Raw genomic sequence first — 19160 nt, 5'->3', positions numbered from 1 at the left:
GCTTTTGTCCCAAATCTAGCAGAGACTTGAGAAACAATTAAGGTTTAACTGAGGATTACTGCAGGATCATACAGAGTTACAATTTGCTATTGACTGCTCATTAAATACAGTATAACCAAAAAAACATTTTCAACATGAATTTGTGACTTTGTATAGTAGTCATTAGAAGCGTTGTGAGTAGAAATGGCAGACAGATTAATACATCAATAGACTACGTCATCTTTTTGTCAGCTTGTGTAAATCCCCAGATGTCTTACATGCCTATTACTAGAGATACAGTACGTCAAACGGTGGCAACTGTCACCTCAATGCTCTTTCATGCCGGAAAAGCTCTCTATAAGCTCAATAACCGACACATGGTAGAGGCTGAATACAATCTGACACAAATGATATTCAGTCCCACAAAAAAATGCTGCAGTTTTAACAAAATGATGAATGACTGACAGCATGCAGATGGGACTTTTTGGTCTAAATCATAAAGTGCAGATGGTAATAGTTCTGACATAACAAATTGGAAACAGAAGAGTGTCATGGGAAATACTGTAAAATGTGATAATAAGCGATGCTGAGGAGGTGATAGTCTAACCTCATGTGCACTGATGGTTGTACAGTACTGTGTAGGATAAATGCCAAAAAAGATTACTGAGAGGTCAGCGCAGCCTTTTTTCATTACTTTCTTATCAAACCCAGCAACTGATGGGGCCACTGGTAAGCTGGCAGTGGTAAAAGAGAAGCTGGCAGGAGATTTTCATCATTGCTAAGAGGCTGGCTACTAACGCTGCTAACTAAGCTACTGATTCACAGAGCCTGCTTTCCCATCGGATCTGCAGCTGACTTGGCTCATTGCTGGCATTCCTTGCGTGGTTACTGACTATTTTGGCAAAAGCACCACAGGTGGTTTTGAACCTCACTGAAGTCAGTGATGCTGGCTATTTGACAGACAGAGTAGAGTTATGCAAGCTGAGAATATGATATCTTTTGAATGGTTTAGTTCTATATCAGTCTGTGCTATTTAAGTCAATTGCTTCAAATAGAAATGTAACAATAAAATATGAACAAAAGTGAATCAGCAACCACCATTTTCTAGCAGCTAGCTTGAATAAAGACATGGGTTCAACCTATCTTACAACTCTTGTGGCCCTGGTCATGCACCATTCAAGTTGAAGAGTGTGAAAGATTGTCTCTTACCTATGATCCCACTGTCTTTGCTCTCAAGTGTGGAGCTTGGACTAGTGATGGTCCCACAAGGGCTGGAGCGGCTTAGAGGGGGGCGGCTTGTCGTGCTGTTGAGTGTGGAACATGGGCTGTCAGTGCTGGGAGACGCCGTACTGCTGGTCAGTGTAGAGCAGGGGCTGATACCCTGGCTTGTCACAGAGCACTGGGGAGAAAGGGAAATAGAGAAAAGGGCTGAGGTACAGCAGGAATGTGCTCTACTAATCAGATGTGTCAATGAAATATGAGGTCAATTCAATATAAACCGAATCTGTTTAGCAACATTGGCAGCATGTTCACATTTTTTCAGCATGAGCAGCAATAAAAACAACAAAAATATCTTTTCAACCATATTTGGCCGGTGAATTGAAAAATTGTAAAGAATGATGCGATCCATGTTCATTGCCTGTTTGACCAGGATCATCACAAATCCTTCACAAATAAACACATTTTTCACATGTAAGCATGACACACAAGCTGAAGGGCTCAGTAAAAGAAGCAAGGCTCAAAAATTACACACTCATATGTCTGGAAGAACCAAAAATAAGCCTGAGGAGAATTTCACAAGGGAAGAAGTCTCTACTTTGTCATGTTACAATAGGTACCTTTCTCGTGTCATCAAGCCTGTCTGACAACAAAACAGCAGCTGCATCTTTGTTTAAGCTGACTGACAACCATAAAAATCTGAATTTAAGTTGGTTTGTCCTGTTTCCACATCTTCCTTCAACTCTATTCTGATTCTACACTTTACTGTAGCTCAGGAAGGTTATCCTTGTCCTACTGTAATAAGAATCAACGGCTTCAAACTATTCCACACCACAGAGATTAAGTCTGGTTATCACTCATTAAATTTGGAACCAACACCCTCCCCTCATCCTGCTTCATTCACAATAAATGCAGAGGTAGTAGTGGATGGTTGGCTAAGCACTAACTTTACAGACCAAAACACAAACAAACATGTCCATAATCTACTCCAGCTCCATGATGTTCAATGATCCAGTCTCTCTGAGAATTTGAGATCTTGCTAACCCAAGAACTTACCCATCCATTTTCTTCTCCAAAATGGTTTAATCGTTGTTCATTTGATCAATCACTATCTGCTTATTTCTGATGAACAACTACTGTTACAAGCTTAGCTCAAATTACATCAACCTCAACATACCAACTTTGTCTGCGATACTTTCACTCAAAGTTGTTTTCTGAAGCAGCACTCACTAAAGGGCTGTGTACACAAACACACTCCAAACCACCTTCTCTAATCTCTTTTGCATTATACATATTTTCCTACAATCTTTTGAAGAACAAACCTAAACAACTACAGTTTCATACCTGCTTGAACCATCACTACAATATCTCACAATATGCTGAAAATTGCATTCAAATGTAAAATCTCGTGCAAAACCCCTTTATGTCAACAATAATTACAGACATCTAATACCATTACATTACAATATTACATTCCTGATTCTATACATAATAATAATTAAGCAATGCAGAAGGTTGTTATGTTTAAGGAGAGTAGAAATGTAATGGCAGTCAGTGAAATGTGTATTCTCTTGCTTTGTTTGCCTTGCAAGGATTTCAACATGGCTGCACAAAAGAACAAGAGTCACTGGTGCTTAGCCAAATTGAGACAGAAATGCGAGTGACCTCTTGTTCAAGATGTACTGATTGTTGTTGTTTAAAGGTCTACATGTTTGTACAATGGCAGGCTGAGAGAATACCAACAGCAGAATAGATGGGATGCTGTGTGGCTGGCAGCATGATAATCAACCTGTGGAATGCTGATGGTAACTAGTTTGTAGTGCTGCCTCCAATTTCTGATGTCTGCAACCGTGCCTGGCATTACCTTTCCTAACATTTCCTATTTCAAAGTCCCACCTGTTATTTGTGACAGTGTGCCAGTAGTTTTTGCCCGGCAACTTCCAGCCTGAGGCTGCAGCCCAGATTTAATGCCATCTAACATACCGTACACACAGCGAGAGCCAAACAGCTTACCAACATTTAATAATTCACTGTGAGGCAGAGCTAAAAACAACATGCTGAGTTAAAGACATGTTGTAAAACAGCAGTATGGGGAAAAGGGAATTGCTGGCAGATGACAATAATGTGCTTCTCCCCTATCTGAAAACACACACATACACACACACATACACACATAAACAAATACAAAGTAAAACCCATTATCATCTCATACTGCCCATTTACTCCTTTGACATCTCAACTAATGAACATGTTTTATACAATAATGTAAGCCTCTTTCATGTTCCCAAAAATTGCTGGAACAGTGTCAAAACGTGTCCGAGACATGAGATGAATGAGGGAAGTGTAGCCTGCTGGGCTCTGCTCTGCTCCTCACACAGCACCAGCTTAATTAGTAGAGCCAAACAAATTGAGGCTCAGACCTAACATAACTCTATTTCTGGATCCAGGCTTAGACACTCTTGTTACATACTCAAGAGCCCCTGGAATAGCACTCAAGTTACTGGGAGACACACACACAACATACATTAAAGCTTGCACTCAAATAAAACCGCATGCAGCCAATTTTAAATATGGACTTATTCTCTTTCAAACATCTTTAACATCAGACACAGTTGGACAGTTACCGTTGGTTGTTGTTCCCAAAACAAAAGCCCAGGAATATCACTTAAATCCCCATCCAAAGATTATGCACAGGTGGGGAAAAAATGAATCAAACTGCAAAAAAAAATAAATCCATTCCTCTGTTACACTGTCACAACTCCTCCTCTTCTCATCCTTTCCCTCTCTCCTCTATCTCTCTATCTGTGCGCTGCAGCAGCGGCAGCAGCTGCTGTTGGAGGAGGGAGGGAGTGGGAGGGGTGGGAGAAAATGAAATACCTTCTTTTCATTCTTGTCGTCCATAGGTATGCCTGCCGAACCCGGGATCCCTTCTCCCAGTAAGAAGCCCAGCCTTGTCATCAGTTCCTGAGTGGCAGGGGAGGAGGAGCTTGGCTGTTTCTCTGCTTGCAGTTCTAGAGAAGAGGGAGCGAGAGGGAGAGAAATGCTCAATGTTAGCGGGTAAATTCCCTCTCTCCACTGGATGGCCCACACAGGGCCACTCTGTCCGCCCTGCCCTCCTGAGCTCTGCTCTGAAATGCTTTGCTGCACTCTCCAGCTGCTGCTGATGTGGTGCAGACCCGGAGAAGGGGGAGGAAAGAAGAGAGAGGGAGTGTGGTGGCGGCTCTGGCTTGTGAGTCTGTGTGTGTGTGTGTGTGTGTGCATGTGTGCGTGCGTGTGTTCTAAAAGAGACTGAATACTGTCTAAATAATGTCTAGCATTGTTAAAAAAGTAGTGACCACGCACGCACGTGTGTTTGTGTGTGTGTGTGTGTGTGTGTGTGTGTCACGTGCGTGTGTGCTGCAACATGCCTCGGGTGCCAATTCCAGGGCTTTCTGGTTGTTTACAGCTCTCACTCATAAAGGCTCTGAATATCAATGAGTGGACATAGGCTTTCTCCAACACAGCTTAAACTGTCAGTGGTCTTTATACTTCTTTAAATTGTAATTTGAAGATCGTGTTGCCATCAGCAAGGCAGGGACCATTTGCAATCTATTTTCCGTTTACAGTATACCCATTGCCTGTTGGCTTTAACTAAAAAACAAAAAATAAAAAAGAACCCATTGAAAACACATAAGAAACGTTGTGCATCTTTGTTGCAGTTGAATTAAAGTAGAGTCACAGCATTCCCTGAGAGAGAGAGAAGCAGACAGTCTGATGGAGAGACAGAGAGGCGAACTTCCAAGGTACAAAAGCTTATTATACAGCTCTCTGTCAGCACCTTTTCCCCCTCTCTCCTTCATTTGCTCCTTTACCCTCCTTCTTCCACAGTTATTAATAATGCTGCCAGTAAATCTGATTAAATAAAAACACATAAAAAGGCACAGTATACTGCCAAGCCCTAACGTAGTATATAGACACAAATACATTACAATAATTGCTATCCATTTACCCAAAAGGTCAGCTAATTCTCCAACTCGTTAAAAAGGTTGGGTCTAATGTAGAGGTCAAAATTTTAGGCAAGTGGGAACTGTTTAACGAGTGAAATGTGGTGGTGGAAAGGTAGCTTACCTTTAGAGGAATCATCTAAAAGGCTGCCACAACTGACAAACTCAGCCTTCTTTTTTTTCTCTCCAACAATTTTCTCTCTTTCCAATTTATTTCTTTCACAGAGGAAGAGTCAGACTTTACAGAAATGAATGTATTATCATAAAAATGGATCTCTTCTATCTATATCTGCCACAGTTTACTTCCAGTACAAGCACTAGGGGACACTTGTAGTCCTGTAATCTGAAAGTCTTGTCGTACCTCATTTTGTGAAAATGTCACCATACCATCTTCATCAAGATTCCACCTGACAACTCCCATTATGTGATAGGCCCGTAATAGCATTTTACCTACATAGAGTTTATGTTCAATCATCCTCATTCAGCCACAAGTGGTTTTATCAGGTGCAATATTTCACGTAACATAAAAATTGAATTCATATGCTTAAAAAGCCTTGTGGTTTTGCTGATAACTCATCCTTAAAACAAGGATTGTCTCAGTTAGACCTTTTCATACTACGGGTATGAAAGCTGCCAAAGGTCTTTCAGTTCCTATTTATATGTAAATAATTGTATATTTCTTTTTATGGCCATGTGTGATTATGTAATCTGAACATCAGGGTCATAAGATCTGATCATCTGACCTACAGTAACAGTACGGTCTATTTATGATTGGCTTCTTTGGATGAAGCTATAACTCAGTAGAAGAAATTCCACTCAGTAAACTACTAAGTTGAAGTATGAATGCAAAGTGTGGCTGTAAAGCAAAAACAATTTGTCTGTTTTTGTTTTTTTGTTTCATTTAACATAAACCTTAACAGTGATGTAGATTTATGGGATGTTAAGGGGAAGGGCTATTAGGATCAAAGCCAAAATTGACCTTAACTCCTTAACGCTCACACAAAAATATTATATATAATAATACACCACAGAGATCTTTTGTAAAATCACAAATAGCTAAGTATAAAAAGGAGGAAATGTATTCCTTCACTGTGTTGGTAAGAGGTAGTGCTCTCTTAACACTCGTCCATAGGGAGTCTATCTCTGTAGCATTGCTCTCAGTGCTGCCATTGGGCCGTCAAGTTATATTGCAACAATAATGAAAGGATATTAGAGGAGGTCCATGTTTTTATGAGGACAGCATAAATTTAGTCACCAATAGCAGGACTGACAGCAATATTACAGAGCTGTACTCCCAACAGGAAGAAAGTCATAATATCCCAGTGTGGATTTTACTACGCCCAATTCAGTACAAGGATCTCACTGGCACATCATATTTTAAGTTGTAGATTTGTTATAATACACAACACAAATCATCTCTCTCTGCTCTGTTGTAACAAGAAGTTCTACTTTCACACTAGGAGCTCTTATTTTCAGGATTCACCTAAGACTTTTACGAAGTGTTGGTTAGCCAACATCACATGCATGCTGAGACAATCCCTAAATGAAAGAGGCCTATTGTCACACGCAAGGTCAATCCCGTTGCTGCTGTGTCATCAACACAATCAGGGAGCAAATCGTCCACCCTAAAACTCTGCAGTGAGGGCACCTAGTTTGCCATGGTTGGTAAATGGAGCTTAAACAGTACTTCTTTGTTGTATGAAACAACAGAAACACTTCATGGATAGAGTCCATGAATCTAGTGTGGTTGCTCAGTGTCTTGCTTAAGGACATCAAACCATCAATCCTGTAATTAATGGACAACCTCACTATCCCATCTGAGCCACTAACTACAGTCATCTACACTCCTATCACTGAAAATGAATATGTATTTAGACATAGAAAGCACAGCTATTCAAGCAGGCTGCACAGGTGGTGAGGCTTCTGTACAAAACAGATTTAGCCATTAAAGTTTGGCACATGTTGGTTATGTGCCAAAGAACAAAATGTGTTAGACAAGATACTTGTAAGTAATTCCAGACAAGGACATAGATCTAAGTAGATACTGTGCATAACATCTACCTTAACCCTTTGACCTGTCTACCCACTCTGCTGCCTGTTTTTTGCATTGCCTTTAGGCTATTTGCACCACCTCTTAGAAAAGCATTTGCTTTTAATTTTGAGAAACTGAAATATTTTATAGGCGAGAGAAGACAGCAATAATCAAATAGGCCTAAAATTTTCAAGCTGAATAAATTGACTATTACATAAGTGTTAATAGCAACAGTGTCTACTGTGCTTGCATCATCTTATCTTCATTTCAAATACTGTGCAGTAAAAAAAGACCGTATATTGAAAATAAGTTCTTTATAAGGAGGCTCAACCAGCTCACATAAATGCCTAAAACACCTAGCAGAACGGACTTGGCAGAAATGGAATATAATATTCAGAAGTATGTTTTAGTTGGTGTATAACCCCATGAAAATAAGAATAGTTGTGTTTTCATTATCTTAGAATGAGCCCTTTACATCTACATAAGAAGCAGGTCCTATTCCACAGACGTCGCCATGTTGCACCATCATGTTCCTGCAGTAGCCCAGAATGGACAAACCAATCACTAGCTCTACGGAGGGACTTTTTTTTTGTGAGTTTCGCAGTCATCGTAGATTCTCCAACATGCTTGGAGGGGGAGAGTGACGGGACATATATTCATTTGGTTGAAATCTGCAACTTCACTGGTAGATGCCACTTAATTCTACACACTGGTCCTTTAAGAACAAGCCTTTGTAGAGCATTGGTGTAAAGACAATGCTGAGGTCCGAATGCCAGTGAGATTTTTTTAGAAAGTTTCAGCTGGCATTTATTCTTCTATAGACACTACATGTATTTATACACATTAGTTACATCTCTACATAGTAATAAATGGTACTTTTTTTTAGCTTTATTTTCATTCATAGAGGCTTCTCGAAAAACAACCTCACTCTATCTGTTGGCCAGTCTCATCTGTTGTTGGTCAATTGTGTTGCTTCAGGGCATCTCAGCTGTGCTACTGAGAGAGGGGAAGCACTGCTCATTATTTTCCCTGCCAGATTTCTCCAACCTGTTTGTGGGTCAAATCAGCTACATTTCAGTGATGAGCTTTTCAAACCGTAGGGCCACTACTGCCCCTAAACTGATGGCATCTAAAGCTATATAAAGGTAATGCTGCTAATATAACATATGTTGCTGTTGGTGGTTATCGAGGCTCACCACAATTATTGATAGTAAAAGTCTGCCAATGTACTGTAAGTACCACTCTATTTAAAAGTTATGTGAACGAGTAAGTGGTAGGTTTCTATTAAAACATTGTCAGTGTTTGTGGGCCTTTGTTATAGCAGTAATAGCTGCGCAGTGCATTTAGTGCAGATTGTACCGGATGTCATAATGCTGTATGTCCCCCATTTAGTGGTAATCTGGGCTCACAACCATAGAAGTGCTACCGTACAACATAATGAGATGGTATGCAGTTTTAAACCAGTGGCATGGTACACTGGATAAAACGGAGCTCAATCCTAAATAAGACATCCTTCCATCAACATAGGCAACATGCCGATGTTGGTGTGGGGTTTATTAGTTTTCTCAGACTGTTATGTGCTCCTGAAAATGAAAATATGAAAGAGGACAGCTATGGCTTTGTGATTTTAAATGCCATCAGCAGCAGAGCACTTCTGGCCACAAATGGAATACCAATTTCTCAAGATAACCTGACAATGGTCATGTCCATAACTTGATCACGTTTTTTAATAAGAAAATTTAAGGGATCATTTAAAAAACGCTATTAACAATTAATTCCTGCCAAGACATCATTAAGAATCGTGGATTTCATAAATGATCAAATGTCAATATGGTATTGGCCTCAAACATTCAGCATCTCCAGTCCACCCACTATTCACTCCATTACCACCCTGGCTAGGAGGGTGTAAATGGGTTTGAGGGTGTGTGTCTGTTACTCTATCGGTTTGCCAATTTGTGTGTGTGATTGCTGACAGCAAACTTTCTGGTTGGAGGTGAACCAAATGCAGCTGCCACATTACACTAAAAGACAACTAGACATTTTATTGCGTGAGTGTTATCATGGTTCATAACATGTCACTGAAAAAGTAGAGAACTATCACAAGTAAGCACTTGTACAGACAATGGCATCAGTGAAAAGTCTGTGTTTCAACTGTTTCATAAGAACCCTTTCACTGAGAGAGAAACTAATAACCTATTAGGAGCCTGCAAGCTTAAATAAATGGACTGTTGACCTATAGACACATTTCTAACAAACTGTAGACTGCCTCCATTCAAATGATTTGTGATTAAATGGGCTGGGAAATAGGTTGACAATTATAACCTACTTCCTGCAATTTTGTGGTGGATAAAATGCCATCCAGAAAAAATGAGTGAAGTCGAAGGAGCATGATTGCTCTCATGGCTCTTACAACAACTCTCAATTAACCCAGTTTATTAATTGGTCCGGTCCGAATGGACTTCACACAACTTTGCTGGTCGTAATATACTACTAAAAGCTTTTAAAACGTTGCCCTTCTACCACTGCTCTTGAATAATATTTGTGAGAGCAAGGACAGCTATTCCACTCATATGCCACTAGCTATGAATCAGTTTAAGACATCATAATAGAATTGACAATATTTAAGATTCTTAGGTGGACGTGATAAAACTGGCAGTAGGGAAACAACAATTTTTAAGTACACATAAGGTAAAATAACTTAATTTATATGGGTGGAAAGAAGTTATAAAGCAAAATGGCTGCCCAACACTTCATCCTTGGATGAAAATGAGGTCCTTCTGCTATTTAGCTGATGAGTCCTCACTACCCTGGAGATGTGAAAAAACCAAGGATGTGACAGGAACCACTTTGCTATTCCAGTAAGTGTACAGAAAATGGAGGCAAAAACAAAACAACATCGTTATCTGCTGCCTGAGGAAGTTTATGAGCAGGTGTGACATAGCAGCCTTGTGGTGCAGTGATAGAAGAATGAAGAAGGAAGAAGGAGGAGGAGCAGGAGAAGGATGGAGGAGGAGGGGGAACATCGTGAACAGACTGGCTCCACAGAGCTGTCTCGGCTCTCTCCCTGCCGAGAAAACAATCCAGCCGGTGCTCATTAGCAGCTGGAGTTTCATTACCACAACAGTGGAGCCTGTTTAATGAACCTTCGATGAGAACATGCATCCTGCTTCCCCATTTGAGTTCAGAGGTACGAGGTGACGTGCCCCCCGAAGCACGCTGAGTTCTGTTATTTCACATTCTAATGTTAGAACAATAAATGTCCTTTACTGCATGCACATATGGTGTATCCAATGAGACATTACAGCATATTAAGGTGAGACTGTTGATAATACAGTATCTCCAAGTAAAATGAGCTGTTATTATTGTTGTTTTAATGGTAGATATAGACAATAGAGCTTTTTCATGCAGAAATTTCACCCTTTAGGCCCCAGTGGCTGTGCTACAAGGATTCTCCAAAGACAAGCAGCAAAAGATTAATGAAGCTTTATCATTAAATGAGGAAAAATAGACAAACAAGACACAAACTTTCAGCCAGTTGTTTAAAAGAAGAAATCAGCAATGAATCTGATATTGCGTAGAGAGGAATAGATCTAATATTCTATAATGATAAAAAACAATCTACAGCCACATTCATCTCTGCTGCCTCAAAGTTCCTGCTTTCCAATATGGAGGTGGTGAAGAAAGCTTCCTAAATATCATTGTAAGTTCTGTGAAATGTTAACAATGGGTCTTGATCACACAATTGTGCTGAGTATTTATAAATAGTACCAAATGCAGCCAGTTTGTACAGACGCTTTACGTGTAACTGACCCATTAGGTTCATTCTTCAATGGAAAGAAATCTCCCTCACATCCCTCTGTCTCGCTTTCTCAATACAGAATCACACCAAGACAATATGAATAATCTAACGTTATCTATACTATCTGATGAATGACCAATTTAAGGTGTGTGCAAAAAGAGGTCACCAGTGACACCACCGTTTCCAACAGTACATTTGCAAAAACATTCCTTGCATGCAGTCCGCCAGACTTCAGCTGTGGCTGTAAGATCCTGCATCAGATTACATCTAGAAGTAAGGAAATAAGGAAAAATATCAGACCATATTAACCAAATTCACACATGGCTTCAAACCCATGAGGGGGACAAGAGAGAGACGTGATGGCGGGAGAGGACGGGACCTGAGGCTGAGTCTTGATTGACGGAGACAGAGCTCTGAGACCACAGCTGAAACAATTTTGACTGCCCGACTGTTGACCGCCTGTTGCAAATGCACTCACGCACACAAACACGCACATACCTAAACAAACATAAATGTGCTTGCAGACACATGAGCTAAAATAAAGAAAACACGCTGCATTTACACACATGCAAAAGAAACTCTACCCTTCCTCAAAGACAGAACTATGAGAAACAACTCTGCTGTAGGGCAAACCCCTGTTTCTTTTTTAGCCTATTGCACATCCTGCTTGTCCACAACACAGAGACTGGAAAGCTATCCGACCTAAAAGTAAACTCCACATGCTGCTGAAATTGTGTCCATGCTTGGCCAAAATGACACACACACACACCCACACACACAAAGCCCCTTTACATCTATGAAAAAATTCACTTGATTCGGGGCCTAAATGTCACACAGTTCTCATTCTGCAAACTCCCAATGAATTTTTCCAACTTAGTTTCTTCCGGCGCCGTATCCACATGCTGACGCTGTCCTTGTTACAAAAGCTGCAATGTCAAACACCCTTTCATCCTGTCTCAGCAATTCGGGCGAAAAAGAAACCCGGCATTGTTTACCCTCTCTGAAGTAGGTGACTACACAGGCTGAAAGATGCTCTCTTTATTGGAAAAGAAGAACACTGGAGACACCCTTGTCACATGCAATCCGTGGTACACATGAATATAAGAGTATCATGTTGCTGTAGTAGTCCTAAGTCGCTGGAAAAATACAAATCCTGTATGTGTAAATGAGTTCACATGGGATGGTAAAAGAAAAGACAGAGCATGTGTAGTTGTGCTCAAAAGCCTGTCAGCTGTGCATGGGGCCTCATCTGACTACAGCTGGGTTATCACAGTTGGCCATCATTAGTCTAGGTTTTACACAGCTCCTAATTGTGCATAATGAGTTGAATGACTTGACCCGTTCCTGTAATTTCTCAGCAGTAAACTACTTTAACCTGTTAACTACAGCTAAGAGAAGACAGAGGTAGATAGTTAAATTGTCATATCGTTATTACATTTAATCAATAACTGTACAAGAAAGCAGTAAATGCCACAAGTAAGTAGCTATCTGACCTTGAAGGCATATTGTTTATTTCTTCACTGTGAGAGCTGAGTCAATATTTGAGAACATGTAAAAGTCATTCCCAAACTTACAAAACAGTAAAAATCCCCTGAGCTGTTCAAGGAGAGACTGCTGTTATGAACTATAAAAATGAGCTATATCAAAACTGTCCCAGAGATGTTATTTCTTAGTTGTCATCAATTGACCAGTTTGGAATATGTCTCACTATCATTGATTGGGAGCTGACTAAAAGAATACCGTTCAATTTTAAGTCTTAGGTTGATTTTTTAAATGTACTCTCTGTGTTTGAGATTGAAGCAGTTGGATGTCTTTCTCTATTTTGTGGCAGCAAAAGGATTCTCTGGAGGCTTGGTCAGTAGATCTGTCACATACTTGCAAGATAGTTAGGCCTGCTATAATGCCTGAAGAGTCATTTTAGCCTGGCACAAAATTTGAGAAGAGGCAGTACTGAGTACACAGGGTTAAAGCAACAACAACAAGGGCCACAACTGTTTTTTTTTAAATCACCTTGGGTATTACCTTTCTTTACTATGTGTCGATAAGCCAAGGAGAGAGAGGTGGGAAAGCTTTGGAAACACAGCACGAGTGTGTGTGTGGGGAGTGGGAATGTGTATATTTATGTGCAAGTGCTTCAAGGAGGATCTCAGGTCTGCAGAGGTGGGCACTGCATGGGGAATAGTAAAAAGGTGTTGAGGTATGGTGAGAACGGGAAATGGTTTCTCTTAGTGTCAGATTTATACTTAAAAATATAGTACCACAACTTCAAACATCAAACGGCACATAGATTCTCTCCATAATTAAATTTCTGCTCAAACAATTCAAACCAGCTCTCTCAAATCTTTTTTTCTTCTTCTGAGAACACAACTCATAAAATGAGCTCACACTGCCAGTTCACCAGCTGTCATGAGATAACATTTATCAGGCGTCCACTATCTGCCGGTAGCCCGCTCAAAGCCCAAACACTGTTCTGTGCCAGCTGAATGTCAGACAACCCCTCGTGACTTGGTATGTAACAGTCAACAGGGACTGGGCTGTGCTGGGCTGCTACTGTCTGCATATATGAGCCATGTACGCTCAGAGGGCACTGCTTTAAATGCTGCCTTTTGCTAAAGATAACACATCCTACAACTCCACTTAAACCTATGAGAGGAATTTGAGCCCGCCCTGCTCTGTACAACATTACCTCTACACACACAAACACACAACGCTCAACACAGGAGAGAACAGCAATAACACTAAAGGCACACCTCCTAAAAACGTGGAAACAGATCAACACGTACGTACATGTGCACTGACTGAAAAATGAAGGCTATTGTTCAAGTCACATTTCCGTGAAACATATCCAGTGCTTCGGTCAGACAATGTGTCCCCAGACAGTGGAAAACTGACCCCTTTTTAATCTAAACAGACACTTAAAAATAAACGCAGCAGTATTGTGTGTTTGTATAAGAGGGTACATGAAGGAAAAGGGCTCAAACAAACTGGTACTTACATGGACCACTCATAAAGGAACTGATGCTATCCTTAAATTATGGAGACCTAACCCTGATCCCATGGAAACAGCAATAATACTCAATGACACACAAGAATCACATTCAGCTGCAGTTCACAGTATGAACACAATGTTGTGGATTACAGCTGACACGTACATATTTCACCCTTCAGCCAGTTTGTTAAAGTCTAACTTTTTCCAGAGTCTACAAAAACACAAGCAGACACACATGGACAAGAGGCAAAACTCACCATTGTGGGAGGACTCCTTGTTATCAGCCACCTTCCTCAGCGCTGAAACGATGGCATCAGAAGGAACACGAGGACTCTCCACATATTTAGGCTTCCTGATCGGACCTGCCAGCACAAATCGAAGATACAGAGAATATGAGAGAGAGAGAGAGAGAGAGAGAGAGAGAGAGAGAGAGAGAGAGAGAGAGAGAGCGAGAGAGAGAGAAAGAGAGAGAGAGAGAGAAAGAGAGACAGAGCGTCAGACAGAGAGAGGAAGGAGAAGAAATGCAGAAGAGGACAGAATGAGAGAAACAGAGAGAGTTCTTGCTGGATTAATGTGTTCCAGATGGGACTAGAGATGAGAGGTGGTGGTGTCTTAGTTGGATAGGCTTGGTTGCACTCTGTAACTAACGTAAACTCTCTCTCTGTCACAGACTCTCTCTCTCTCTCTCTCTCTCTCTCTCTCTCTCTCTCTCTCTCTCTCTCTCTCTCTCTCTCTCTCTCTCTCTCTCTCTCTCTCTCTCTCTCTCTCTCTCTCTCTCTCTCTCTCTCTCTCTCTCTCTCTCTCTCTCTCTCTCTCTCTCTCTCTCTCTCTCTCTCTCTCTCTCTCTCTCTCTCTCTCTCTCTCTCTCTCTCTCAGACAGCTCCCTGTGCTGATAGCGGTTCTGGTCTGTCTGACAACCCAGAATATTGTCTGCATGGCTGGAGACTCCTAGTAAAACACTGCTAGCCAGCTCTGGGAATGTAAACTACAGCAGGAAACCACAGCAATTAGCCTCTTAGAGAACTTTAAAAATGAGCGATCAAACACACACATGCACTGCTGGAGATGTGAGAAACAGCAAAACAGACAAAAGAGTTTTTTTAATATTGTTTGGTCTATGAGCTATCCCTTGAAAGTATGCCTTCCTATTGCTGTAAGGATATAGTTGGATAGATTAAGGTCCAGGCGTCCTGGTGCAAGTCAGATGATGTATCTGGGACAGCAGTACAGGGCTTTGAGGACCATCTTTAGCGAGGAGTCAAGGTTAGCTGGCTGCTCTGTTCCCTCTGCTCACACCGTGACAGAATTAGAAAATCCCACAGCTCCGCACAAAATGCTAGCTCACGGTACTGAATTTAATGATAAACCACTGCCATACTTACGCCACTAGAGACACAGCTCATTTTGCAAAAAGTCCATCTTTACGTGTGGAAAAGGTATTTACGTGTGGAAAAGGATTTTCCCTTGTTGTCTACAACACATTCTTTAGAAAAATGTAATCTGCCCTAAAGAGACAACAGTGAGTTTATTTCTTTGAGTGAGGCCTGCTAATCTTTTCAAAGAATGGCAATAGAAGTGTTTACATGCAGGAAATCCAGGAAAGACACTAGACTAAATACAAAGCCATGAAACAAACATCTCCCGAACAACTAGATGTGTACTTTCATCTCCTCTACTTCTTGCCAACATTTTCCTGTGTAAAAAGGAAATACACTCCAGTCGAGACTCAGAAGCAAAAATTAAACTGCAGAAAATCATTTGAAAACAGGACGTGACTCTATAATTAATAATATAATTATAAATAAAGAAAATAGCAAGAGCCTGCCTCCCTTCACTACACTCTCCCATGCTACTTCAGCCTTGACCTACTGTAACTCAATCCAAACCTCCTCCTCCTCTTCCTCCTTCTCATCCAGACTACTGTTATCAGATGACTGTACCTGTAACCCCAGTCATAACATAAAGATTAGATGTGAGTGCAGAGATAGCCATTTCCTAATACTAATTCCAATACCAGTCACTCCCACCTCACAAAGAATCCTCCAAAATCAAATGGAGCAATTTCTTTAACCACAGCTGCAATCACGGCCAAAGATACTGATAGTGGAAGTGGGGTGAGGGCGTTGGGGGTGGGGGAGGGGTCACAGCAGCTATGTGAGAGGAAATGATATGCAAGTGTCACTGCAACAAACCAAGCATGAGAGTCAAAGTCAGCTTGATGCACAGTGCCATCTATGGATATGCAACTTGAAATGCATAGTGAGGGACAGCGCTTTAGATACCCTACAAGAACTCCTGCCTCTGCAAACTGTTCTCTTTCTTATTAGCTGAGGTCAGACAGAAAAAAAAGCTAGAAGTTGTGGTCGCAGTAGGTGATGTTAGAGTGTGAGCACAAAAAATCCTTAAAAGGTAATGATAGTGATTATAATCTGAAGTTCGGATTTCGGATGTTACAGTATGACTGTGAAACGATTCAAATGTGTAAATAGATGTGATATAAGCCCAATCCAAAAAAGTGTCTACGAAAGCAATACAAGTCAAAGCCAAAGAGTCTGTCCTGAAAACCGACATTCATGTGTGGATGGTCAGGCACAACCTATTACCCAAGAGTCAGACGGCTCCAATTAAAGCGGGACTGCACAGACAGAGAAGGCTGTGTGTGAGAGACGCACTTAGTTCAGGTAAATATCTTGGACCAAGAGAGCACCGTCTAATATGTTCCTTTGACTGTATTCCATCTAAAAACAACAGGGGGCATAGTTTGAGTAATCTAAAACATATGCTTAAGTTCAGTTTCAGTTTACAAAAAGTGCCAGGAGGAACACAGGATCCACACATGAAATAACAAACATGTGGCCGGCAATCCCCGGTAATTTTCGGCCACATCTGAGGAGCTGATAATACAGGGAAGAGGCGAAAGGTCCTTCAGCAACACTCTGATGTTTGAGCATCAGCACATGTTAGACAAAGCACAGGGGGGAGTTTCTTTTCCATTCAAAATCTCATCTCCAGATTTAACGGGGTGCCATTACCCCTGTGCCTGTCTGAATGGAAGCACTGACAAATAAGCAATTGCAGCCTATAACAAGCATGAAAAGGTCTGCGGGAATGGAAGTGTAAGGCACATGACCCTTGAAGGACAATGACAGGGGGAAATATGAGGTGCATGTCATTTTACCTCGGGTACAAAATCCACACAGTAAATAAATTTAAGTGCAGATTAATTGGTCAAATTCTACAATTAACCATGGAAGAAAATGAAAGTGATAAAAGGACACCACCCAACTCTCAACTTGGTCATATCTCTGCATCTCAGAGCCAGACGCAACAAATTAAAATGCATTAAGTCTCAGTATTCTGAACATACCCCATGCAGAGAGGACAAATGAGAAATATCTCATTGTGATGTCCCCAAAAAGCAGGCAGGCGCTCCTTAGAGAACAGAAAAGCTAGCAGATGGATTCAAAAGTATATTGAGTTTGAAAAGAGTAAAGAAAGGGAGAAACTGAATAAAATATAATTCTACTGATCTGATCAAGCAACACTTGTGAGGCTTTGAGATGATCGAGTCACTTTGAAGAATAGTGTTAGCTGAGGAGGCAAACTGGGGATTATTGTATGCAGCTTCAGCACATGGAGTATCTCACAAACAGGGTTGCAACTAAAGTTTGTTTCCTTATCAATAAATCTGCTCATTATTTTGTCAAATGACTTAACAATCTGTCCACACAATATCTGAAAATAGTGAAACAGGCCTGTAACTACTGCCTAAAGCTCAATGTGACATCTGCAGATGTCTTGTTTTGCCAGAAAAACAGTTCAAATCCCAAAGAAATCCAGTTTATAATGACACAAAACAGAGAAAAGCAGCAAATCCTCATGACTGAGAGGCTGGGGGGAGAGAGTTTGGCAGTTTGCTGAAAAAAAAAGACATTAATTCTTAACTATTTGTTTATTCGATCAATGTTTCATCTTCAATAACAAATATCAAGAGATGAAATACGTTAAGGATGCAGAGGGAGTGACAGGTAAGACAAGAGCTGAGTAAAATAGAAAAAAACTAATAAAAAAGGCATACATGGTTCCCCCAAAAATATTTTGTAATTCAAATATGCCATAGAAGTGTGTCCATGTAAATAAATGTGCATATGTATTTTATGTAAATATATATGGTACATATATACATGGGGAGGATATATATAAGGGAGAAGATGGGTTAAGAGGATTCTTTTACTCTATCTCTGGGGTAAAGAAGCCAGGCGAGCTGTGACTGCACAGGACTATTTACTCACGATATTCACTGTGAGACTCAGGAATCCATGACCAGGGAGCTATCAATCAGCACATGCACGCACACACATACCAAACAGCCCGATACCTATGACCAACAACTTACAATGTCCAGTCAATGCCTGTCAAAGGGAGGATTGTTCATGCTTGGGATATGATCAAGGACTTTTCCCAGCATTCTTCAAGATGGACTCTTGACTTCTTCACATTTCAACTTTTTGAATGAGACAGTGTATGAAAGCTGTCTCACAACAGCCGTCTTTATGCTCCCAAAATGTCATTCTTCAACTGCACAGTGCTCCATGACTCAAAGTGTTGCATGACGAACTCAGTTAGCAGTTACTTATGGAGCGTATGAGCTATACTTGGTCATATTAATAGCTGTACCAAGTTAATCTTTTCACCACTACAGTTACAAAACAGCTCAGACCTTTTGTGACTAAACTGTATGTTAAATAGTCACAACTAATCTCTTACATGCTGTTTCACAAGCTGGTGTGAATTATTTATCAGTCTGCACTTTGCACATGGTCATACATTTTCTGAAGATTTATGATTTTTTCATTTCCCCTAACAATTTACAACTGCTATATAAATGCAAGCCATTAGTATGATACAGCACTATATCATATGAGCATCCTGAGACTGACCGAAGAAGCAAGACACTGTAGGTGAATTGGGAATCCACCGCAGCTGAATGAGGGGATTGCATGTGATAAGGAGCTGAAGCAGGAGTGTAGTGAAGTGCAATGAAGTGGAGAACTAGATAGAACTTTTCACAGGGTGCCCAACAGAGGAACCTTTCAAAGGATCCCTGCAGCATCAAGGTCTTTTACAGCTCAGCTCTCAGAAAGGCATCAATATTCCCTC

The 19160-nt window shown here is 40.8% G+C and overlaps 1 protein-coding gene across 2 annotated transcripts in view; it reads right to left on the bottom strand.

The window, feature by feature from the left end:
- tanc1b (tetratricopeptide repeat, ankyrin repeat and coiled-coil containing 1b) overlaps nt 1-19160 on the bottom strand; it is a 108605-nt gene that overhangs the window by 49071 nt on the left and 40374 nt on the right. For both annotated transcript variants that reach the window (XM_062431171.1, XM_062431172.1), the window contains exons 4-6: nt 14258-14362; nt 4075-4208; nt 1189-1378 (exon numbers count right to left, since the gene is read on the bottom strand). In XM_062431171.1, coding sequence (XP_062287155.1) covers nt 1189-1378; nt 4075-4208; nt 14258-14362 — 429 coding nt within the window. The remainder of the gene's footprint in view (nt 1-1188; nt 1379-4074; nt 4209-14257; nt 14363-19160) is intronic.

Source organism: Scomber scombrus, chromosome 13, assembly GCF_963691925.1.
Source record: "Scomber scombrus chromosome 13, fScoSco1.1, whole genome shotgun sequence".
Lineage (NCBI taxonomy): Eukaryota > Metazoa > Chordata > Actinopteri > Scombriformes > Scombridae > Scomber > Scomber scombrus.
The sequence above is the reverse complement of the archived record's forward strand: the minus strand, read 5'-3'. Positions and strand labels throughout refer to the sequence as shown.